This window comes from Charadrius vociferus, unplaced genomic scaffold, assembly GCF_000708025.1.
Source record: "Charadrius vociferus isolate BGI_N301 unplaced genomic scaffold, ASM70802v2 scaffold633, whole genome shotgun sequence".
Classification (NCBI taxonomy): domain Eukaryota; kingdom Metazoa; phylum Chordata; class Aves; order Charadriiformes; family Charadriidae; genus Charadrius; species Charadrius vociferus.
This window is the reverse complement of record NW_009647428.1, coordinates 88,904-111,146: the sequence shown is the minus strand read 5'-3', so window position 1 is coordinate 111,146 and position 22,243 is coordinate 88,904. Positions and strand designations below refer to the sequence as shown.

The following is a 22,243-nucleotide window of genomic DNA, read 5'->3' as shown; positions in this document are numbered from 1 at the left end:
AAAGAGTTCGTTAATGTCACCTGATTATGCAAGCTTTACTGAACCTTGGCAAGAGAAATCAAAGGAGTTGGACCCTACAGCTGAAGCTCACCCTTCCCGGACGCTACGGTATCTCGCACGAGCCCAACCATACCAACTCCCGAGCCAAGTCCAGCCTCTGGGAGCGCAGCAAGGCCAACCAAACACAGACGGCCCATAGTGCCGGGATTTAGACGCCACAAAACAACTACCAGTCTCTGGACAGACTGGGACAGAAGAGCTGAGCTCCTCCTCACGGGGCCTGTGGAGGTTCTCCAGTTCCTGGCATTCTCTTCCCACTCTGCTCGTGTGCCTGCACCAAAAAGTGACCCTCTTCCTATGGCACCAGGGCTCAGGCTTTGACTGCCTTTGGGAGGACACCACTAAGGATGCCACACAAAAAACTACAGATGGATTTTTCAGTCCCTGTTATCTTACTTTGACTGTTAATAAACATAAAAATAAAGAATTATGGAGCAAATTGGTTATCTGTGTTACCTCTAAGTCTTTATTACAGATGGGCCAGTCCACATCAACTTCTCCTGAAAAACAGAAATAAAATTAATTATATTTAATTTATATGAACATTTTCCCATAATACATTCAACTTAATGATTACTGCACTTACTGAAACTGATATCAGACTTTGAATGTACCAAAGCGGAGAAACTATTTCTATCTTCAGTAAAGGAAAGCTATCAACCCGCCTGGCACCATCTGCCTTAGAATCAGCACATGCCCAGCTGCTGAGTGGACTGTATTTGACACCACCCTCTTGTCCTGCCCCCCAGGGTATAAATTCAGGCAAGGATTTAATGTCTTCAGAGGCAGGGACTCCAAAGCTTCCAATTCCAGCCATTTGAATTACCTCTGCCTGCACTCATGGGGACGCCCAGCTGAAGTCCAGAGGTTGCCAGAGTGGGAGCACATGGAACAAGAAGTTAACAGACAGCATAAAATACACTTTTCCTCCTTGCGAATTTGCAAAATCTGTGTCTTCAGCATTGCTTCCCGACTGCTGCATGCCAAAATGACTTTATGCATAACCACAGCAACTAAGACTGTAAGCTAAGTAACTCTATTTCAAAACAGGGTTTGGTAATGTGCAATAAATCAGGACGACACACTAAATTATCAACCGTCACACCATAACCTTCTCACACACAGCCTTTGGACTGGCAGAAGTAAAAAGAAAACATCAAAAAGGAAAAAAAAGAATAATAAGCTAAAAGAATAGGGATGCCGTTACAGCTGTTTAAAAATTCTGCATGTCAACACTGTTTACTTCTCTCATTGTGCAAAGACAGCTGTACCACCACAGCATCTTTTTCATCATTAAGGGAGGATTCATGTCAACAGAGGTGTTCACCTTACCTATACTCTTAAAGTAACCATTACAACTTCTGTGTAAATTAATTCTGTGTGTTTGCAGACATTTTAATGCACAGTGTTTCAACCTGCTCCCACAATCCAAACCTGAAGCACCTACATGTGTTATTAACACAAATCACAACAACACTAAGATCTACAAATAGTTAAAAAAAACAGTAAAAATTTATCCAACTGATTTTGATTGTACTATTCATTTCCAAAAAAAGGCAGATGACTAGAAATTGAAATCATACCATCTATACTATCATGCCTAACCCTTCATTTAGTGAAAAAAGTCAGTAGTTTCAGCTGAAGTGGGTAATGCAGTATCTGGGTACAAGGTATGTCATTCAAACGGGTGCTTTAGAGGATAATACCTGCTTGCTGCTGTTCTTCATCCAAAAGTCGGGGCTAATACTATCTGCTCTAACCTCAACAGCACTCTGGAATATTTTTATTTTCAACACTCACTAATGCCAACAATGCTAACGACCATCGCAGAGACATTAATAAAGATTTAACTGGTCTATGTGTAAAGCCATTTGAGCGATGTGTCGTACCGCAGTCATGGTTCTGGCACAGCCAGAGCTCCCATACACGTATCCAACGATCCTTCACCCAAGGACCGGTCTGGATAAGCAGCAATCACCACAGCGAGAGGTGGTACCATGCCTGCAGCCCTGGAGACCACCTCTCCCAGGCTCTCGGCTCCCGGCAGAGAGGACAGAAGGGCCAGCATCGCATCGGCCCTCTTCAGTGCAAGTGAGTCATGGGTATGCCCACGGGAAAATTAGGCCGTTTGGCGTCTAGTTATTAAAAGTAAAGAAATGCACTGACATATTCGAGTGCATTATTTATTACTTGGAAGCCTGTTAAGGAAATTCATTCATAAAGAGAAAGATATTTGTAATTCAAAACTCTGCCCTGGCAGTCAGTACCGAGCGCCGTGTTTCACAGAAAAGCCCATGCAGAATGGTTGACAGGTTACAGATCAAAATTACCAGCAAATTAACTCCTGTTAATCATTAGGCACGTCCTTTCTGAGGACAGACCAATTAAGTTTCTCTTCTTCCCTGTCGAAATCCCCTGCTTCACAGGGGAAAACCGTGATACAGTGATTCAAATATTCCTAATACTAGAAACTAAAACTGCTCAAATCAGAAAATAAATACAAGGGCTTTAATGCTGAATGAGATATTATAATAAAATCTCTTCACTAAATCTGTTTTGTGACCTAAAAGTTAAGTCTAATTCACAACAGAATGCATAAGACTTCGTTTTTAGTCACCATAAATTCTTCAGATTGAAGTACATAGGAAGAGTAACGCTTCTGCAACCAACTTGAAACCTGCCCTTGGAGACACGGAAAAATCTGCAACCATTTTTCTCATTGACCACAGCACTTTGTCCGGTGCTAAATCACGAAATAAATCACAAAACTCTGCTCGAGTTGACAAACGGCTCCGCTGCCCCCCTCTTAGTGTGCTTATGTGGGCGAATTAACTGTTCCAACGGGCGCTCCAGCCCGCGGAGCTCCGGGGTCCCCGCCGCGGGGCGCCCACGCAGGACGCTCGCCCACCCCACGAGGCCAGCCAGCGGCCTCAGACCCTCCTGGGACTGCGAGGGTGACTTCGGTCAAAGCGCAGACGTAAAACGCGTAGGCTGATGACTGGCAGTCACAAGGCAGCTGCCCCCCGGCACCCGCCAAGGCCAGGCCGGTACCAGGTGAGGCGTCCTGCCCTTCTGCTGGGGGGGCACCCACAGAGGGCGGATTTCTGCCTGAAGCAACGGGGCTGTCAGTACTTTCTTTTTAATCTTTACAGCACCTTAGGAAAGCAGCCGTTAAAAAACTGTTCAGATAACCTCTGTCAGACTTCCCTCTGTTCCTGTGAAGAAGTTGCACACGCAAAACTTACTTTACGTACAGGGTCCTGTGAGTTTTCACAGCGTATTAGCAAAATCCTCCCAGAACATCTTCAACAAATTTGTGCTTTTATTCTTTCTCATCTTCATTTGTTAGAAGCAATCTCCTTTTTAGGATTTTAGTATTAATTTCTATTCTTCGACTAAAAAAACCCACAACTGACTGGCATATAAACTTCTTGTATTTATACTTTCAAAAAATGTTTTTGTCAAATTGCAGAAGAGGGAAGAAGAGAAGGGAAAGAAGAAGCCAGAAAAAAAGTGACAGACAGGATGCAAAATACACAATGTTTAGATGAAAATGGAAGCTCTGTGCAAGGTTCTTCTTTTGTAAAGTATTATACTTCGGCTGTCCTGTGCCCCTACACAATAGGATGAATGGTAAGCAACAGCTTTGCTTTTATTTAAAGTAAAATTTTGAAAGATCATTGAGATTCACATGTATCCCTCCACCAGCATGAAAATGTAAATTTCCGAGCAGCACTCAGGGTGAAGCCAGATTTAGGACCACTGTTCAATGTGCATTCAAGCCTTCCCTCTTTCATTCCCGAAAGGGAGAGGAGGGGAGGCGGGAGGACGAGGACCAGCAGTCAAAACCCAAAATTGCCCGGAGGAACAATCCGTTTCCACAGAACAAAAAAACTGCCTTAGAATAAACAATAAACCGTTCAGAAGGTTTCCTTATCTGCTGCACCACCACCACGCCAGCGGCCAAGCGGGCTGCCCCGGCGAGGCCGCGCACCGTCGGGCACAGACGCACACCCCGCCAAAAGTCACACTTTTATTTTGCTCCTCGGGGCCGGGAGAGGACGCGTCCCTGCTCTCCCCGCGGGTTCTGCCTGCCCTGCAGAGCTTTATTGCGTTACCTCACTTAACAACGCCGAGAACTACCGCAGAGCCCGGACGTTCAACTTCGAAAACAAAACTCCACATTTTCTAAAAGGGGAGGGCAAGCGGTGCCCCCTCTCCGTACATGCAGACACGTATTTTATGTAGTTTACTCCAGGATCAGTTCACTGAAACAGGCTGCTCCAGCCTGTGACGGTACGATATGTAGCCTGAAGGATAAATACGTTTCAAAACTGGGCTTTGAAAATTGGATTTTGACTGCTAATTAATATAGCACAATAAAGAAACCTAATTACACTCTACTGTAAGACCTCTGTGGCAAGGACTGTTTCAGTCTGAACAACATTTAGCATGTCAGGACACAGTGTCGGGCTGCTACTGGAGTAACAAATAAGACTCTAAAAGGATAAGCCTTAAACCCCTAAAAATGATCCGCATCTGTAAGAATTTCACATTGTGACATTTTGCATATATCTGAAAATTCCTGTTTATGTTTGAACCAAAGTGATTTGAGTCTTACTGTAATCTAATTTGCTGTAAGGAGTTTCACACTTTTTTGTGTTCAAATAGCCCTTGTTCCAAAAAATAAGGAATGGAAACACAAAGTGATAACAACTAAGCAGTGTCCCAAAACAGAAATCAAGATTCCCTCCCTACATCAGATTTTGCAAAGCACAGGAATTGAGGTTTCCATGCGCTATGATGCACTACACGTTTCTCTCCTAGAAAGCTGTATTCCAAGTACCCATATCCATATATATATGGGTAGGGGTGTGCGTGTGTGTATATATATGCATGTATGTCACCAGAAGTGTTTGAGATAACGACGTCTGCTCTACAGCCACCCAAGACCGTGAAGTGGACATGGAGCTGGTCCTCCGCATGCTGCCCACATTCCCAGGGGCGCAGGACCCCAACACACGGCTGTTTGGAGGGAGAGTGCCGCAGGTCTGAACGACTCCTCCTGCAGCTGGCGGATCTCGGCACTGTCCCGAGGGACCAGTCACAGACCCACACCACGGACTCCCGGTGCCGCGCAGTTCCAGCTCCATCCCGACACGGGCATCTCCCTGCAGGCAGCTGGGCTGGGGGACGCAGAGCAGCCACAGCGGATGAAGCCCCCTCCGCATTACCCATCCTGCAAACTGACCCCTGCACAGGAGGAATGGAATCAACTGTGGTGGTGTTCTTAGACACTTCTAGGGATTTCTCAACTTTGATTTGACAAGGGAAAGGTGATTTACTTAAAAATAATGGATTACATGTCAATACCTCTTTGAGGCAACTTTAAAAGAGATCCATGAACTCCCACAGAGAAATCAGTCGATGTAATCATTGACGGAAGCTCAATTTGAGAAATTTTCTCATGGTGAGGAAAGACTCTCCTGCCTCTCCCCTTGACATTCAATATATACGTATATATATGGGCAGTAATGTGCATATTTTTTTGTCAGTGAGAAAATACCTGCAACACTTTATTTTTAGCAACCTTTATCTGATCCAGCATGACGTTTTTGAAAAGCAAAAAAAAAACCTGGAAAGACGACAGTGAACAAACAACAAAACTCAACCCATTTTGAAATGAATTAAAATGTACTAAGTTGACTAAAGTAAAGGCAGCATTGGCCAAAAGCGTATCAGAGTTTAAAAAGAAAAAAACCCACATCTCTGAACAGCCCTGCCTAAGTGAAAAAAAAACCAAAACCAAGACCTATTAAAGGAACTTTGAGCAAACTTAAGCAGCCATTACCCCTGGGAGAAGACTTAACCGTCACTGCCGGAGAAGAAAAGTCTGACGGTTGGGGGCTACGACATGGTACTTATAATCCCCAGGCAGCATGTTTGGCTGGGGCCCGCTGCAGGGACAGAGCTGTAGTTTTCAGGAAGGCTCAAAGGTCACGAAGTTTAACACATGTGAATTAAGAGTATTTAACCAAGCAGAGGCGCGCACTTTTGGTATTTAAAGCAGACGTTAGGAAGTACAAGAAACACCCAGGTGTTAGCACACGCTGCCTGTTTTCACGGAAGGTCGGGCATCCAGGGCTGCACTTCGGCCACGCATCTCTCCTCTGAGCGCCGGACTGCTTCACAACTCCTCTAACAGTAAATCCTGCACCTTCTTCCAACCGCGTGCCCTTTCGCGTCTACCTCAACCCCACGTATTCCTATGGCTATGTACGGGCAAGGTGCTTCACACACCAAGTGGGAATAAAAATGCGCAGTAAATGTAGCAAAAGATAAGTCTGTAAATTGTATTCCTGAGGAACACGTATACTACAAAATTGCTAAAATGCACAGGCACATCTTAAAACACATAGTGTGCTTTTTCTATTGTGTAAGTACGCATAATTTTGTCTGTTTTTTGTCTCATGCTATAAACGCTGCTTCCTTTAGTCTTGACCACTGCTAGAAATGTTAATTCACAAAACTCAGTGGCTCATGATTTTCAAAGCTTAGCGCAACATTTGCAGAACAAAGTAGGTTTTTCTCTCTTTTTGGTGGGTACAAGTATGGGGACCACAGGAACAGTTAAATTCATGGCATGGTTGGTCTACCACACAGTCGGGGGAATTCTTTAAATAGAGCCTGTCACTCTCTTTGCCCATCAATGGGATTTCCTTCTCAAACTGCTGATTCGTTCAGGTACACAACAGAGGAAATTTCAGTTAACCTTTGTTTCACCCCGGGGAAAAATCTGTCTGAAAAGTATAAAATGAATAGATTAAAAAAAAAAAAAAAAGAAAAAAAGAAAGAAAAGCTGCAGGTTTATTCTTCCTAGTGTTCACAGCAGTCAAAGTTAAACAGAGAAAAGGAGGCAAACATGAACATTTTATTCCCACCAGAGAATAAGGTATAATATATGATTTAGAAATTCCATTGTCTATACTGTGATTTCTAATTTAGAGAAGGAAAAACTGAACACAAATCTATTGTTCTCATCGGGTGCATCAAGAATTCACTTTTTTACTATTTCCTGTATGACTGAAAACGAAATAATAGGTTACTCAGAAGAGAAAGCCTTTTTAGCTATTTGATTAAGTTGTCTTAAATACCTTTTAGATTCCAGCAATCCTTGGTGAGGAGAAAATAATAAATGCTAACTCGGAATTACATGTGAAAAAATGCACACAGAGATAAAATCAAAAGTACAGTCATAAAATAAAGAGATGTTTCAGGATCGATTACTGCCAAAAATGGCCTTAGACTGTTCTAAGTTATTCATAAAAAAAGCTGGTTTGAGATACAATTATAATTTCAAAGTAGGAATAATAATTTTCATTTTCTAGTGTCATTCATCTGACAACACGCCTGTAGTATTCACTCCGGTATCAAACTGAGCGCTGCTGTAAACCTCCCCCCCGGCCAACCTTGGCGGGTCCGGCGGCCGGCAGAGCTCGGGCGCTACAGTCAAGGTCCCGGCGTGGCAGACCGGAAGGTCTGAGCACATTTAGCTCCAGTGGAAGTGACGTTCTTGACATTTCTTACGGGATCAACAGAATGCCAAAAATTGATTCTGATGACTTCAACATCACGAGACTATTTCTGTATTTAAGTGATCGTCACTTAGCAGCAGATTTTGTCAGTGGTGATACAGAACTTAACTGAAGGAGGTTGTAAGGGAAGCATGAGGCTTCGGCAGCTGTATAACCACACGCAATCTTCACCTCTTAATCAGCCCTTGAAGAGCAGAATCTATTGTAGTTATCAATATTAACTATGACAGTCCAGAAACCCACCCAACGCATACACTTTGTTTTGATGATTTGCACAGATTCCTTCATACAGTCAGCTAAAACCATACTCAATTAACGGCTGAGGCTGGAGCCTGAAGAGTGCTGTTGCTTCACTTCTCAAGTATCACTTAATAGAAAATCTACAGTTGCATCTTGGGAATCTATTTTGGCAACACATTGCATCTTTTTCTACCAATGCAGAATGAAGGAGATATAAATATAAAAGAGGAAATAAAGTCCATGGAGCTGTGTTCTACTGAGGCTTGTGGTGTCTGATCTGGTGAAGTCACTGGGCCTAAAAGAAGCCATGTAAGACATGTGCCATTATGCTAAGGCCATTATGCTTCTCCCTGCCCTGGAGAGGAATCCAGATTTAAAGCCTCCATATTTTAATGCTTCAACTGAATCACAAACCTAAACCCATCTACCTTCAGCTGTATCCCAGAAAAATAGCTTTCTTGATGCTGCCATTAGGATGAAATATGGAACTAAGAATACCGCTGAATATCTCAAACTTGTAAAGCTTAATTGGGGGCTCTTACTTGCCTCTACTGTTGCCACGAAATTCCAAAAATCTTTAACCCAGAAAAAAAAATAAATCACATTTCAACACAGGCTAACCGTCAGCCTTTGGGTATGGGCTAGAATTTTGGTTCAACTTTCTTTCATGCTGATAACCTGGCCCATTCGGCAAAGGCAAGCTAAATCATTCCAGTTCGGACAATTCCTTCCCACCTTCAAGGTCAGACCAGACTCCCACATAGCAACATGGGAGAAGAACAGCTCTTGGAACACAGGAAGAACCACCATGGGGTGTCCGGTACAAGGCAGACACAGGGTGGTCACGCTGGAACAGCTCCGAAGGTGGGAGTTCTCACTGCTTTCACATTCTCTTCCTGGAAGCATTCAGATGAACTCTGCAATAACTAAACTATCTCTAGAGAACAAAATATAACAACAACTAGACATCGTGGCTTGATTCTGATTTGGCACTTTGGCTGTCCTTTAGAGAAGCAATTTATAAATTAACACTAACAGACTTAGACCATGGCTATAGCTTTCCAGGTTTTTTAAGTATTACACATCACATGGTAGCTTCACAGGTATGAAGGAGGAAAACCCTCAACACTTCTAAAGGCACAGCTGGAAATGTCAACGCCCTTGTACTAAGAGGTAATGCTACCAACAAAGTTTTACAGGTATCAAAGTTATCACAGAGCTCAAGCGTGATCAAAAGCTGTCTAAAACAACACCAGAACAGAGAGAGAGGTGTTTACACTGATGTTACCTCCAGATGAAAAGAGTCCCCAAAAGCCTGATTGAAACCAGGACGCAGGAGATTGCACCACCGAGCAGAACTGAAGTCTGAGCTAAAGCCGACAGGGAGACCTGAACGGGCGAAATCCCATTGGATATGTCCCTAGTTCCTCTTTGCTGTCTCCCTGAGGATTATAGCAAAGATGGAATAGCAAATACATGCAGGAGGCTCCTGAAAAATAATTTATACTGAAAGGAATAATTCTACAATTCAGGAACAGAAATTAATGTCACTCCATGGATTTCCCATAGGCCGAAAGGTCAATCTGAGGAAACCTCCCCACTTGCCAGGTGCGAGGAGTACAAACAGCACCCTGGGAACTACAGTGCCCTTCCACATTCCATCTTCTTCAAACTCGCGCTTGCTGGGAAAACGAAGACATGAGAAGTGATCCAGTATACGGCAGTCTAAACAGTAAGTGGTAACAGCGCACCAATGCAGCTGAGGGTGTGTAACAGCACGTAGTGATTTTAGGAGAAGAAAACTCAGGTGTTAACACTCTGCTCTAATTTTGGTCTTCCTGAGCTTTTATGACCTTATTACCTCACAGGCAGATTCTTGAGGACATATCTGAAGGCAGCACAACAAACACCTCTGACCGCAGAAAGAGGCCAAAAGATCTCAACACCTTCTTGGTTTGTGAGCAGGCATCAAGATGGTGTGGTGGCTCTTCTGAAAGTTGCTGTCATGGAAGGTCGTAGTTTGTCCTGGCAAAGATGATACACTGCTCTCGACCAGCCATGAAGCTCTGTAGACACTTTGAACGCAAAAGGACCAAACAGCGTTAACATGCTGTGGAGATGTTGAGATTCACACTTCTTGAGAATGACCTTACACCAGACTCTGAGGGGCGCAGATTGAAATGCAGCAAAGAATTCAAAAGAACACACTGTCCTTTTCCATTTGAGTCTTCATTTTTTCGCATACTTTGATCCACACGACAAAGACATCCTTTTCTCGGGAACAGAAAACAACTAAGATGAACAACTTCGCAACATCATTCTTCTGCTTGCAATAGAAAACATAGAGTTTTCCAGAAAACACGTAATTTCCATACCAAGAGACACAATTGTAAGGTGATGAAAAATGAAGTTGCCTTGCTAAAGAGCTACTAATTCTCACTGCCTAGGACAGTTTTGTCCCTGCAACAAGGACCACAGCAGAAAAGGTGTCACTGTCTTTCCTCCTTTTCCCAAAGAAAACAGAAAGTGGGGAAAAGGAAATGTGGTCTCTACTCATAATCAGCAAATAAAAATTCCCAAGGAGATAATTCAATTTTTGCTTATTTAAAAATGATTCAGTGGTACAGGGGAAAAAAAAAAAGAATTTGAGGTCCCTGATTTCATCTCTGTTTCTCCTGTAGACCAGCGCAGTGGTCTCGACAGCAGGTACACGCACCCATGGGGGTGTGGAAGACATTCCGCTGCAGGGCGGGAAGAAAATATTTTTTGTGCCATTAATAAATGAGATAAAATGTATTTTAAAAATAGTGTTTACTTAATCTTTTTTTCTAATACTTTTTGTGTATGGTTTATAATGTACATAATATATTAGTATAGTACTACATGCGTATAATTTATAAATAAATAAACAACCCTATGTTGGGTGCGGTGCTCAAAAATTTTTTACAGATAGGGACGTGTGATCAAAAATGTTTGGAAACCACTGCACTAGAGCATGGCTTTTACAAGTGGCCAGAGACGTACCAATGAAACACAGCAAAGTCAATTTTCTCTACAAAAGCCTGTGATGGATCAAAAAATTGGGAGTCCTCACACTGGGTTTTTTCCAGACCTGCAGACCCCACGTTTAAAAGATCGTGTACATTTAGTACACACACTCTCTTTCATTCTTTCAGGAGAAAAGCTGGAGTCCTTTGACTCTGGAGGCAGATGCAGTGTAACCGCAATTGACACTTAAACAGCTGGGTCAAAAGCGCCTCACACAATACTAAAGAGGCATTTATTTACACTTTGAGTATTTGTCTCCATGGTTTTGGTTTCTTCCTTTTTTTCTTCCCCCCCAACAGATACCACAGCAATAGGAAAAACCTCCTCACTTCTACCAAAACTCATGCATATCTTAATTACGCTACTGTAATGAATGACAACTTTCTTCCAGATCCACTAAATTTAAGTTCTCCAACATGATGAGTTTTCCAAACGCTTGACGTCCTCGGTACCTGCACCCCTTCCCACAGCGTGCAAGGACGCGACGTGCTCAGCAGCCCTGAGCCCCGCGGCGCAGAGCACACGCAGCGCGACTCTGCTCTGACCCGCGGCCCCTCGGCCCACCCTTTCGGCAGGGCTTCGGCAGGCTGCCGGCACCGCCGCAGTAGCCGGACCGTCACCTATGCACGGCACCTCTCCGCACACTCAGCAGCTGCCCAGCACACGCAGGAGGGGCTGCGCCGCGTTTTGCAGCCAGGAAGGTAAAACGCTGTGTGCTAGACCAGCCCAGGATCGTTGGGGTCCGAAGGGCAGACACCCAATTTGTTTAAGAGCTCAAGGACCGATGAAAGAATTTTACCGTGATTTCCTCCAGCACATGGAGACCAAAAAGAAAGGGATCTGGTTTTGAACTCGTGCATCGCTGGCAACGCCGCGGATGTGTGTCAGAGGAAAAGTCAGCCCCTGTTTCGCTGAACTGCAGTTAGACAATAGCAATACTTGTGCTCTGAATGCACTACTAACCAAGTTTCAATAACCAACAAGCATTAAACTAGAACCGTAGTGCTTTTAGGCCCAGATAATGTATCCTCTGCTCCACTTTCTACTTAGAGAGAATTAAGTTATAAATATAGTTTGTGCTGGATGTGGTTACTGCCCTAATAACCGTACTGCAACCAATCTGTACTCAAATTCACAAGTGCTGTTCTATAAAAAATCATTGAAAAAAATTGCAAGTTGTCCATTCGGGTAAGTAACAGAGGGGGAATAAACATGAGATCAAGGAAGAAGTGCCCGAATGGTTAAGCGCTGTATTAACTCTAGTGGATGCTGCTCAAGTATTTTCACAGCCTGTGTTGATGTGCTGAAGGTATAAAACAGTTACATGGGGACGCACAGAGCTCTCAAGGCTGATTTGAGCTTAAGCATTTAAATTCTGATAGTTTAACAAATCTTTGCTGAAAGTGAATCAGACAACAGAAGTACTGAATACTTAAGGTGCACATATTTATTTTCAAAATAGGACTTTAAGACGTTTAATAGCACTTTTTCATGACATTAATAGAACTGGAAGGCGTATTATACCCCAACTCTACCTACCTGAATTTCGAGTACTGCAGCTCTTAACTTTTTCTTGTTCCTGTAGGAAACTGTTATGCACTTCATATGTATAACTTTTTATAATTTAATTTATAATGTTTTGTTTGAGTAAAGCTTTTTTTTATTTCAATGTTGATTTTTAAACACCAATATTCTTTAAAATATGCAGTTCTTTAATTCATCTCAGTAACTTCATGTGTGGGACTGCAACATTTGTATTAATCTGAGAAAGCTAAAACATGTTTAAAGTCGTGATTTAAGTCATTCTTTTCTGATAAAGAATGAATAATCTAACCAGTTTAGGCTACATACCTCAGGTAAAAGTCCCTTACACCAGTCACTGTGGTAGAGTTATGATTCTACTGTGCAAACTTACTGAATATACTTTCCATATCGCAAGTCAGGGTAATAATTTCTGAAATCTTTGATGCAGGGTTTCCCCTTCATCTGAACAAGAGCAAGGGATGTCTGGACTGATGATTAAAGGGCTGGTTGCAAAGCAGAATCTGCTTCTACCTAGCAACACTCAGAAACAAACAGCTAGTCCTATTGCTGAAAAAAATTATCAATGCCTCATTTAAAATGTGCAACCAACCAAATTTCCTGAGCAGTGTGGTATCTCGTCACTCCTTTAAAAACAAATAATACAGACACTCTCTCTAACTCCCACCTTCTTTCACCAGGCCGTAAGCACAGAGGAAGGACACAAGAAAGGCAATAAAATGTCACATCGGCTGTTCTGAACCCTTCACCTGGGGACAGACTTTGAACCGGGAAGTGGAGCCACCACAGATCGCGCAAAGATCAATCCCATTTCTAACAGTCTTGAGGAGCTGGGGAGTGGAAACACAGGACAAACATTGCAAGAGATACCCACGAATGGAGATGGCAGCATTTAAGATGCAACTTTAGAAAAAAACAACTAGACTTTGGAGAAGAAGACAGAAGATGACTCACGTCTACCCTCCTGTCTTCGGCTGGTCATGGAGCACGGACAGGACCAGCACGTGTGGGGCACGGCACCAGAGGCCATTCTGGTGTTTGCAGAGGCTCTCTGAATACACACAGCAGTTCTGTCTTACTTGTCCTGTCTTCACAGTGGAACAACATCCACACTGGGCAGGTTTCATGTGGTGCGGGTCTAGCAGACATCGTACTACCAAAAGCCCGTAGTGTAGAAGGGGTTTGTTGGCAACACCGTTGGTTTTGATACTGGATCAAGCCCCAGATATCTTCACCTGAGCCTACAAGAAACTATGGCTGGTGAAGGTGTTTTTGCTGGAATAACAGCCCACAGCAGGGACTGCACTGGTGAGGAACTGCATTCCAGTGCACCGCCAACAGAAAGGCACTGGCACAAGGGTGCCACATGGTCCCACACACGACTAGTGCATGACTGGGCACTAAGGCCATTTTACACACGCGCTTAGCTCTGTTCTGACGGCCGCGAACTGCCACAAGGTTTGGCTTCAATGCTGAGTGCACGTGGTTTAGAAAAAATAAGCCAAATCTATATCATCAATCAAAAACCCGATTTACTGTATCCTTCCCGTATACTGAACTCCTAGAATGACCACAAGACCAGAGGCAGAAAACTACAAAAATGTTACCCCTGCTGTGTGGCAGTTAGGACCTCTGCTAAGAACAACCTCAAATAATTTTATTTCAAGTCCTTGACATATTAGCAATAAAGAGATGCCAGGATGCTAGAGCTTGTCCCTCCTTTTACCGTCAGTCAGTGATTCAGCAGATCTGGTATGACTGAATTCAGACTTCATTTTGCATCTACTGCACAAGTTTGAACATCATATATTTATTTTCAAGAAAATCTGAAGACAGAATATTTGAAATGCATTATTTGTACATTTGCTTTATTTTACTGGTGTGTTTGTATGGGATTAATAGCTCAACGATGCAACAGGAAAAATGTGATTGCATTATTTTTTTTTAACAGAAGTGTAAAGGGAAGTATAAGGCAAAGATCATCTTCAATTTGTTACTCAGTAAGACTCTTCAAACGATTTTAAAAAATGAAAATGCAATATGAAAGTAGAAAGCCAGCTACTCAACATAAATGCATTCAAGTAAAAAAACTATTTAAACAAAACAGGTTACATCACTCTCCAGTAACATTCAAACATTCAAAGAAAATGCGTGGGCCAACTACTTACTATTAATCAGAGAAGGGAATGCACAACTAGCCTCCCTCTCTTGGAAATATAAAGAATGACAAATTAACTGGCCGCTTGAAAAGAACATATCTAAGGAGTTGTAGAAACACTCGCTTCCTTTTTTGCCATTGTCTCTGATGACATGCTTTTTGAATTACATACCTGCCTCCAGCCTTCATTATTTCTATGTTTCATTATAATGAAGATTATACTTGGACTTCCAAGACTGCTTGCCATTATAAAATCCTGTAAAACCTTCCTTTCTGTTGCAATCTTACAGTGCCATAATGAAAACAACACACAATTCTTCCACACTTGTTTTTACCCATAACACCACTCCCTGCCACCACACAAAAAACCAAACAGTGTAGAGTAACAAGGGCCCAAGAAGTCCACAGCAGATGCCGCCACACTGATTTCAGAGGGAATGCTTAGACCGCAAGAGCTCAGTGACCTGCGGCAGTAAACAAACAAGCAAGTGGGAAATACAAGTTGCTTAATCATAGACAGTATGTGCACCGTTAAAAACGTACAAAAGTGCTGAAACATCTAAAATGCCTTATTATTTACTCAAACCTCCAATGATTTTAAGAAGTGCAAATGAAACTTTCATTTAAATTCCTCTTAATTTTGAGTTGTTCAGTAACTTGCGGGAGGACTCCCTGCACAACTGACGTTGCATAAGGTCAGTGCCTTGACACTTCCACGTTACACTGCAGAGAACTGTGCTCTTATGATGACTAACTGAGAAAACGCAAATAATGAAGCAAAGGCTGAACCATGACCCGCTGTTTCTGCCCCTGTCATTTTTCTGGTGAAACAGACGACCCCCAGCGCCAGCACCCTCTGCCAGCAGAAGATGCTCTGCGGGTGCTGCCAGGTGCACAGCTGGCTCTGCACCCAACTTTGGGCAGCACAGCTGGCTCTGCACCCAAACCCAGGCGGCACAGCTGGCTCTGCACCAAACAGCTGGTTGCTGGGCTGACCTCCTCGCACTCTTGCTCAAGGTTCACACTTGTATTTGCACTCTCAAACGGGGTTTCATGTGAGAATTAAAGTACAGTTATCATCTTGAGCATCTATGGCTTCAACAAATAAATCAGTAGGGTTCCTGTTGTTTTTTTTTTTTTTTAAAAAAAAAAGCAGCATTGGACTATTTTGTCAGGAACACATTTTACCTGCTGTGATATACTATATGTTTAGACCAAAGAAGGTACTGTAGCAATCCCCCTGGGTTATTTTGGGCACAGTTTCCAAAGCTTTTGCACATGCCTGCAGGCTTCATTCGTGCTGAATAATATAATCTCCTTTTTTTCTTTTTTTGAATTCAGCTATTCTTGCACTTAGACAAATTTTTAAAAATTAAGTTTATGTAAACACAGTGTTATCTTAATAAGTTCAAATATTATTAGACTGTTTCCCAGGGGAAGAAAAGCAATATGTTCTAAAGCAAGTGGCTGTACATTTTGCAGAGGGTGGCTATTCTGAAATTAAGAAATGCAAATGATTCTACAGTTTGTGTGCCTCAAAGTAAAAATAATGATATTAAATTTTTAAAAGGTAGCATAAGATATTGCTGCTTACGCAGGAGCACGGGGATGCCAAGGGACCCAGAGCGATCCTCGGTCTAAGGTTTTCAATGGCACAGACTAGTGATCACAGGATGCTGGTGATACTCCTCAGTTACCCCTGGCAACCCTCCTCAACTGTAACGATGCTGCCCTACAATAGCTTTCACTGGGCAGCTTTCTCTTCACTTAGCTGAATGCTTTGGGACCATCTGCGTCGGAAAGCATAAAAGGCCAGCCTGCCTGTGGGCCCGTCACTCTGAACACCACCTCTCTGACCCCGATTAAATACAACTTTCAATCCCTTTTGTCCTCCCTGTTGACTTCTCCTATTAAGGGAGCCCTTTGACAAAGAAAGCGGAAGAGTGGACTAAGTGCCCCCAAGAAAGGTGATGTCTGATACTGCTCAACACAAGGATTAGCAAGCCAATACATAACAAAAGCAAGTTTGGGGGAGGGGTAAAGAGGAAAAGAAAAAAATGGTTTTAGCCAGGTCTCTGACTAATTCAGTAGGTACACAGTTCAACAAATAGCTATACAAGAGGCCTGCTCAGAAAGAAACAACTACTGGAGAACAATAATTTGAGGAGATACCTTTCAGCATCATGACACAAGGCCATGACATTGACAAGAATGGTGGATATACTGTTTGCTACCTATGGTTTTTTAAACTGAATTTTGTGGGCAGGAAAGGCACCAAGAATACTCGAGAAGTTAGTTTAAAGACAGACCACTTCCTACACAGAAGGGTCTTGTAAAGGGTCTTAACTTCAGTCACTCGAGCTAACTTTAACGGCAGTAGGCCACACAAACATGAATGACAAGAACAACATCGGCTAGAGAAAACCTAAATTATTTGCCACACAAGAGGCGAGTGTGTCCAAAGGCGTATACTAAAAACTATCTGCTTTTTGGCAATGCGCCTCTTTGTCAAAGGGAATAAACAGTTCTAATGTGCTAGATTTCTGGCTCAAAAAGACACACAGTAGGAACAGGGTATCCTAACGTAACACGGCCTCTGAGCCAGAAACGGACGGTTGGCACCAGGGAGTGTGCGAGCGGCTCTGAGAGCGCGGAGGCTCTGGGGGCAGGAGCAGGGGGAAGAGCAGCGTCACAACTGCTCCCACCACACATGCCAGACCTTGGCAGAGGAGACCAGCCGCCGCACCAGCATCTTGCCAACACAGATGAACAGCAGGGAGAGTGGGAACCTCACTGTGCCCCACTGCGAGACAGAAAATAGTGACGCTCCAGGAGCGTTTGCTCAAGGTACTGGGCAGTAATTATTACATGATTATCACGACGGAAAAGTCCAGAACTACCTCAGTGAAGAAGATGTCTCCACTGAAGAACCTGAAGGTAAACAGAAGGGAATTCTGTAGAGTGAAGCAGCAGAATGGATGATCAGGGATTTTATTTCCAGGAAAAAAAAAGATACAGAAACAGTAGAAGTGAACGGAAAAGCGAAACAATAGTTGGAAATCCATAGACAAACCAAACCTCAAAAGAACCCCAATGAGTTCTGCGAGCAGACCTTATTTATAACCCCAAAATTGGCAGTAATTAGCCTAAGGAAGCAATCAGACCAAATTGGCCCCATGAAAATGGCAAAATATGGCAAATCTACCCACTAGTGTACTATGAAGGATTACAGCACAAGTGCTTGCCGGCAGTTTTTTTTTTTTACACTACAGCTTTACAACATTTTTCCTTTCTTTACAACAGCTCTGCCACCCAAAGTTCTGACGTTATATCCATGACCCTTCCAGCTGAAGACCAGAAAAGACTTCTTCCAGAGCATGTCAGGAACAGTTTATCTAGTGGTGTTTGTATAAAGCATCGTGGTGTAAACCCTCTCCTTCTCAATCCTCTTGGTGGGGCAAATCATTGCAAGGAGCAAATCTTTTCAGGGATTAAAAGCAAATTGGGCACATCATCAAAGCTGCGTTCACTTCTCAGATGTCAGAAAAGTCTGATTTTGCTATTTAGAACAACATAACCTACTGGCAAAGTTATTCTCTACTTAAGTCCTCTAAATGTCCTCACTGAAGCTTGACCTGCAGAGGCACCAGCACTGCTGCCCGTACCTGATCCCCCCTACCTCCCCTGCTCCCACCCATGCCATTCAGGTGGTCGTACCTTATCTTGTTAAACCAGCAGCTGACCTCCAGGTTTCACTATGTACCAAAATGTTTTTCTACTGCCTTTAACACTGTCTGTCTGAACAGCATTTTAGTGCACCAGTGATCATTACAAACATAAGGTGGTCGTAACCCTGAGAACTGGTTCCACATTGCAACAGGCAGAAATGGGGTGAAAGCAGGTGGAACGAGCAAAAGTCTCCAGCTGCCATAGAACATCAACAGAAGGAGATACAAAATCAGCAGGTTTTAAGATGAAATTGTGGGAGGAGACATGCCACTGGGGCCGGTCCAGGCTACAGAACAACAGGGTTCCCATCAGAGGAGGCTTCTTGCCCCTCTGGATGGAAAGAAAAGCTCTGGCAGGGGGGCTGGACTAGATGATCTCCAGAGGTCCCTTCCAACCCTGACCATTCTGTGATTCTGTGGTTCATTCAGAATATGCTCACTGTGGCATTATAGCATGGCATTCCCTCTTTTACATAAGAGGTTAAAATTCTGCTTGCATCAGTGTAAAAACTCCCTGCACGCAGCAGGGCCAGAGTTTCACCAAGATGAGCAGTGCACCGTTCTCCAGTGAAGCTTTCCCCTTCCAAAACGCGTGCCCGGCTACACCGACGTCCCCAAAAATACTCCCCGCAGCACCTTGCTTTGACTCCCAAACTGCACAGCAAAGCACGAGGGAAAGCACAGCCAGCTCCAGCACATCCTAAATCTCACCGGCGTGAGACCCAAAGGAACAGGCGCCCGCACCAACCGCCAGCAGCGGCGAAGTCTGTGTCCCCAGAGACCGTGTCCCGACCCCACTCCGGGTTTCGCACGGGTCGCAGCACCCGCTTAGGCACAGCTCTTGCAGCAATTGGTTTTTACTGACAGCTTTATTAACATTAACTATGTGCCTTTTACATTTTCTATTGAAATTTAATGTTTTATTTGGCACAGTCAATTTAGACTACAGATGTATTTCCTTCTTCCTCTTTTTGTCTTTTTTGAAAGGAGGGCAAAAAACATCAGTAAAGTCCCCGAATGTGCGCCACTGAAAATTAGTATTTCTCTATGCACTCCAGAAAGTAATAGATGGGAACCTGTTTCTAATAGTTTTACTTTCTGTGTTATCTGGAGAAAAACAGATTCATACATACAAAGTGGACTGTTTCAGAAGATAGTGCTGTGTAAAATGAAAGACTGTTCCAAAGTAAAAAGTGATTATTTCAGATGAAATGAGAAGCTCCAATGTCAACCCTACTGCCTGAATCAGCAAAAAATCAAAGCTTTGCATAGAATAGGAAATTGGAGATTTTCCTTAAATTTACATTTCTTTTTGCTGAGCACATTTTTGCTTCAATGTGAAAGAACTTCTTAGAGACTCTCCTAGTTTCAGACATTGCTTTTTGCTATGGTGCTGTAAAATGCTGCTGCCTGGGACTGGAATCCCATTCGCACAATTGGGAGAATTTGTATATTACTACTAGATATGAGCCACAACAGCCTTGTAAGCCAGTTATTTTTAAGACTTACGTCTATGGATAACATCGTCTAAATGAAATTTTATTTTAAGAAAAAAAAAACCCAACGATCTCCTCAGCCATCTTGGCAATTGTCCAACTGAACACCCAACGCCATATAACCTAAAAATATAAATTATAGCTTCTGAAGGCAGAATGCATCAGAAATGTAGGCAAAATATCAACATAAGAATCTCGATATTCTGTGCACTATGACAGTAAAATCAGGAAAAACTAACTCTAGGAATTCTACCATAAAGGATCATACTATTTATTAAAAGCTAAGTGATACATACCATTTGTATTCCATGTATGTAGTCTCATAATTACATAATTAAAAAACATATAGTTTTGATATTACAATCTACCTAGAAGAGGCTAGTTCTCAAGACCACCCTTGTCATTCCAAGCCTCAAAAAACTGAAAATTGAAAAAAAAGTTTAAAAAATCATGCCGACCAGTCAGAAAATAGCTTTCCTTTATTCCTTACGTGCTGTATGTTGCCCCTCGCAAATATTACTGAAGAAATGCTGAGTACCCTCCCTCATACCAGTGCGATCATACGGTCTCTCCTCTAACAACATGCAGACTTACCAATAGAAACTTTCAGTGAAAACAGGAAACTAAGGGCAACATAAGAAGCAGCAATATGATTATTCTCTGCAGGGTGAGATGATAAAATGATGTGTACCCACTGTATGTGCACTGACAGTTCCCCAAGACAGACCAGACTTTGTAAGCTGTCTGGTTTTCAAAAAAGGGAAGCATCCTCAGCCAGCACTATGACCCTAACCTTTTGAAAATAAACCCTTTTTTTATAGCAATTGTTTTTTCCAGTGACCATTCCTGAAGTATCTCGTGAACTTCTGAAAGAAACACAGAAGTATGAGAGAAGTTACCATTGAGGGTACACCTTAAATACCGGGATTATTCAGAGAAGCAAAACCTTCTCTTGCAAAGAAACCCCACCGTTTGCAACGGGGCCCCAAAGCTGGTTGTCAGCCTGGGCTGACTGTACCTGCGGCGGTTGCCTCTTGCAATACACACACCCTGAAGAGCATCGCAGGAGGAGACGCCGAGCGCGCCGGCTGTGCAGCCCGGGGTGTGCGCGTGCTCTCGCGGACCTCGGCCCCTGCGGAGGTCCGGCAGAAGGACCAGCCTGGCAGACGCCGAGGTGGGGCTCTTCCAGGACTGAGCTCACCGGGCGCTAGCGGAGTTCCAAATCACTTGAAATCGCTTTGGCCTGTGAGCCACTGCTCCGTTGCATAAGCAAACTCCGGTAATCCTTCAGGACAGGGAATATGCTCACATTACACTTTCTTGAATAGATTAATAATTTACAGAAAATACTGTTGTATGAACTGCTGATTCATCCACAACAACAAATACCCACAGCAGAATCTTGAACTATGGGCAGGAAACCTGGCTTAATCAAGATCTCTTAAAAACTCCATGAATAGTCGTTTTAAAACTCAATAAAAATAAAACTGCTCTGTATTTGTTTCTTTACTCTGGAACTATGTGTTAATTGTGTATGAGGATCTCTCCTCATGTTTTTGTCTCTCTTGCTGGTAACCAAGTATTTTAATTTTGTTCTGCCTAGTAGAAATGCAAAAGACTATACCGTGGGTCACCAACGTCTGCAAATTAGATGGACAATCAAAAAGAAGGGAAAGACACAGGCACAGAGCAAAGATGTCACTGTAAAAGATGAGCACAAAGAACATGCACAAAGTATTCAGAACTATGAAAAATGAAGTAAAAACACCAGGGATGCCGAAAGTGCTTTTTCTGATTGTCACCATCAACAGTACTGCACTTCACTCGTAAGTGACCTAATTGGGGCTAAAACTCCAGTCATTCTGTGCTTAACCTCATATGCAAGACCATTTGCTCCATTGTGTGTAATATTGAAACAAATAATATTAAACACAACAAACGCGTGTAAGTTGCCTTCAAGACATTTCTTCTTAAGACTGCATATCCACCTTCTTTTCAGAATTCACATATAGATATTTGTGGCGATAATTTGTATCTACAACCAAATAGTAACAAAAATGCCTTTCGGATTACTGTTTTTAAAGTATTTCATGAAATAGAATGGTTAGATAGCATTCTTACGTTTGGAGAGGTTGTTTAGAGTACAGATTTTATGTGAACGACAAACAAGCAGAGCAGACAAAGCCAAGGATGAGCCCGCCTGTGTTTTCTCAGTTTCCTTTTTCTTCAGAGAGACCCTGGTCGGTCCGTGCTGCCGTTATCAGGCGGATGATGCCGCCGGGTGCCTTCCGGGACCAGCCCGGTCCGGGGGCGCAGGGGCTCTGCGGGACGGGGATGGGGCACAGCGACCGCACTGGCACCGGCGGGGACAGCGGG

General features: G+C 43.1%; 1 protein-coding gene across 1 annotated transcript in view; it reads right to left on the bottom strand.

Annotated features, from left to right (window-relative positions):
* Positions 1-22,243, bottom strand: part of ZCCHC7 (zinc finger, CCHC domain containing 7) — a 110,215-nt gene that overhangs the window by 38,424 nt on the left and 49,548 nt on the right. Inside the window, exon 2 of the mRNA XM_009880549.1 lies at positions 517-560. Within this exon, the coding sequence (XP_009878851.1) occupies positions 517-560 (44 nt within the window). The remainder of the gene's footprint in view (positions 1-516; positions 561-22,243) is intronic.